This window comes from Rhincodon typus, chromosome 48, assembly GCF_021869965.1.
Source record: "Rhincodon typus isolate 14 chromosome 48, sRhiTyp1.1, whole genome shotgun sequence".
NCBI classification, from domain to species: domain Eukaryota; kingdom Metazoa; phylum Chordata; class Chondrichthyes; order Orectolobiformes; family Rhincodontidae; genus Rhincodon; species Rhincodon typus.
Genome location: NC_063379.1, coordinates 4437937 through 4440778, shown reverse-complemented (window position 1 = coordinate 4440778; position 2842 = coordinate 4437937). Strand labels below are relative to the sequence as shown.

The following is a 2842-nucleotide window of genomic DNA, read 5'->3' as shown; positions in this document are numbered from 1 at the left end:
CACAGAAGCCAGCCTCGCCATTGGCCGAGCGCCCACAGAAGCCAGCCCTCCTATTGGCCGAGCGCCCACGCCATTAGACGCTATTACCTGGTAACTCCCTCATGATGTAGAAGGGGTCATGGAGGACTCCGCCCCCGGCCCCGCCTGTTTTCCGAAGCGGGTCGTCCATCCCCGCAGCAGCTGGCGGCGGTCCTGGGCCCGGGCCTCCTCCAGGTACCGACACTGCTTGCTGCTGCTTAGCGAACGAGCTCATGGCCGGCGAGGTGGTGCCCAACAGGGAAGACTCGCTTTGCGAGAAGAGAGTATTGATGGCGTCCATGGCACAACCTACACCGCCCCCATAAAAAGACAACAACAACAGCCGCCGTTGACTCGTTATCGGTCACGGGGCGCCATCTTTGTTTTTCTCCCTGTCACGTGACTGCCCTGACCGAGCGGATAGAACACGTTGATAAGAGACCACCTTGTCCAATCGGAGCTCGGGAGTCGACGCCGACAATGTGATGGGCGTCCGTCTAGACCAATAGGACGCAGGAAAGCGCCGTACCGAGCGTTGATGGGCATTTGCTTTGTCCAATCCAGGGTCGGGAGCCGTCATCTAAGCGGGTGGGGTGCCCCTCTTTGTCCAATGTGACGGCGCGAGGCTTCCCTTAACCTTCGAACATCTCGTCCAATGCATATTGCGAGACAAGAAGTTGCTAGGCAGGGAGGGGCCGCCCAATCAGAGGCCGCGGGGGCGGGCGCGCCCAGTGACAGACGCTCCTCCTATCCAATCGTAGATGCGGTCCTGTATGCGTCACTGAGGCTGTTGATGGATGGCCGTAACGTCCAATGGAAACAGCGGACGGTCGGGCGAAGCGTCCAATTAGGTGTCCCCGATCAGACCAACCGTCATGGTCCAGTCCCGCACGCCGGTTGGCTCAGGCCGGTGGCACTCACGTCGGTGGACGACCAATAGGGGGATGGGATTGGGGCGGGGATTGCAGGTGATGTCTTCTGGTCTTGAGAAGGTAGAAGTGATGATGATGATGATGATAATAACTTCAAGTGAACACATCATTTATCACACCGACAGAAGGAAGCCAAGTCATTGGAGCGAATTCATACAGAAATAGATTTTTGATCAGTAAGGGGTACAAAGAGAACTCAGTATCAGATTGCAGATGGCGGAAATGTCGGAGGATGATGCGTTGGATCCGGAGGTTGGTGGGGTGGTACGTGAGGACGAGGGGGATTCTGTTTTGGTTGTTATTGCGGGGAGAGGGGGTGTGAGGGATGAGTTGCCAGTGTCTACACTGGCCCCATCCCCCACCTCTTCCTCCGTCACATTGATGACTGTATTGGCGCCGCCTCGTGCTCCCACGAGGAGCTCGAACAGTTCATCCACTTCACCAACACCTTCCACCCCAACCTTAAGTTCACCTGGACCATCTCTAACACTTCTCTCCCCTTCCTGGACCTCTCTGTCTCCATCTCCGGCAACCACCTGGAAACCGATATCCATTTCAAGCCCACCGACTCGCACAGCTACCTAGAATACACCTCCTCCCACCCACCTTCCTGCAAAAATGCCACCCACTATTCCCAATTCCTTCGCCTCCACCGCATCTGCTCCCGAGATGAGGCATTCCACTGCCGGACATCCCAGATGTCCTCGTTTTACAAGGACCGCAACTTCCCCTCCACAGTGGTCAAAAACGCCCTCGACCGCATCTCTCGCGTTTCCTGCAACTCATCCCTCACACCCCCTCCCCGCAATAACAACAAAAACAGAATCCCCCTCGTCCTCACGTACCACCCCACCAACCTCCGGATCCAACGCGTCATCCTCCGCCATGGACAAGGAGAACCACGACTTCGACTGGGACAACACCAAGATCCTGGGACAGGCTAGGCAGAGACAAGCACGAGAATTCCTGGAAGCATGGCACTCCACGAAGCATGCTATTAATAAACACATTGAACTCGACCCCATATACATTCCACTACAGAGGAAACCCGGAAGTGAGGCAATCATCGCAATGGACCCCAGAGTTTAAAAAACAGGCGGGAAAACACACCGACGCTTCATCAGAGGCTGCACTGAGGATGTTACCAAGCACGGTAACGAAACGTCTGCGGAACAACAAACCAGCTCGGCGAGCCAACCAACCTCAACACCCACAACCCGAGCTACAGATCTACTCCAAAATCCGTCACCTGCAATCTGACCCCACTACCAAGGACATTTTTCCCTCCCCACCCTTATCTGCCTTCCGGAGGGACCGCTCTCTCCATGACTCCCTTGTCCGCTCCACACTCCCCACCACCCCTGGCACTTTTCCCTGCAACCGCAGGAAGTGCTGCACCTGCCCCTCAACCTCGCCCCTCACCCCCATCCCAGGCCCCAAGAAAACCTTCCACATTAAGCAGATGTTCACCTGCACGTCTGCTAATGCGGTATACTGTATCCTCTGTTCCTGATGTGGCGTCCTCTACATCGAGGAAACCAAGCGGAGGCTTGGAGACCGCTTTGTGGAACACCTACGCTCGGTTCATGACAAACGACTGTACCTCCCAGTCGCAAACCATTTCAACTCCCCCTCCCACTCCTTGGATGACATGCCCATCCTGGGCCTCCTCCAGTGCCACAACGATGCCACCCGAAGGTTGCAGGAACAGCACCTCATATTTCGCTTGGGAACCCTGCAGCCCAATGGTATCAATGTGGATTTCACAAGCTTCAAAATCTCCCCTCTCCCGACCGCATCCCAAAACCAGCCCAGCTCGTCCCCGCCTCCTTGACCTGTCCATCTTTTCTCCCACCTCAACCCCCACCCCCACCTCCTACCTACAACCTCAT

At 56.2% G+C, this 2842-nt stretch overlaps 1 protein-coding gene across 1 annotated transcript in view; it reads right to left on the bottom strand.

Annotated features, from left to right (window-relative positions):
* The window catches only part of med19b (mediator complex subunit 19b), a 9685-nt gene extending 8982 nt beyond the window's left edge, over positions 1–703 (bottom strand). Inside the window, exon 1 of the mRNA XM_048620845.1 lies at positions 88–703. Within this exon, the coding sequence (XP_048476802.1) occupies positions 88–319 (232 nt within the window). The 5' untranslated portion in view covers positions 320–703. The remainder of the gene's footprint in view (positions 1–87) is intronic.
* Between the last annotated feature and the right edge of the window lie 2139 nt (positions 704–2842).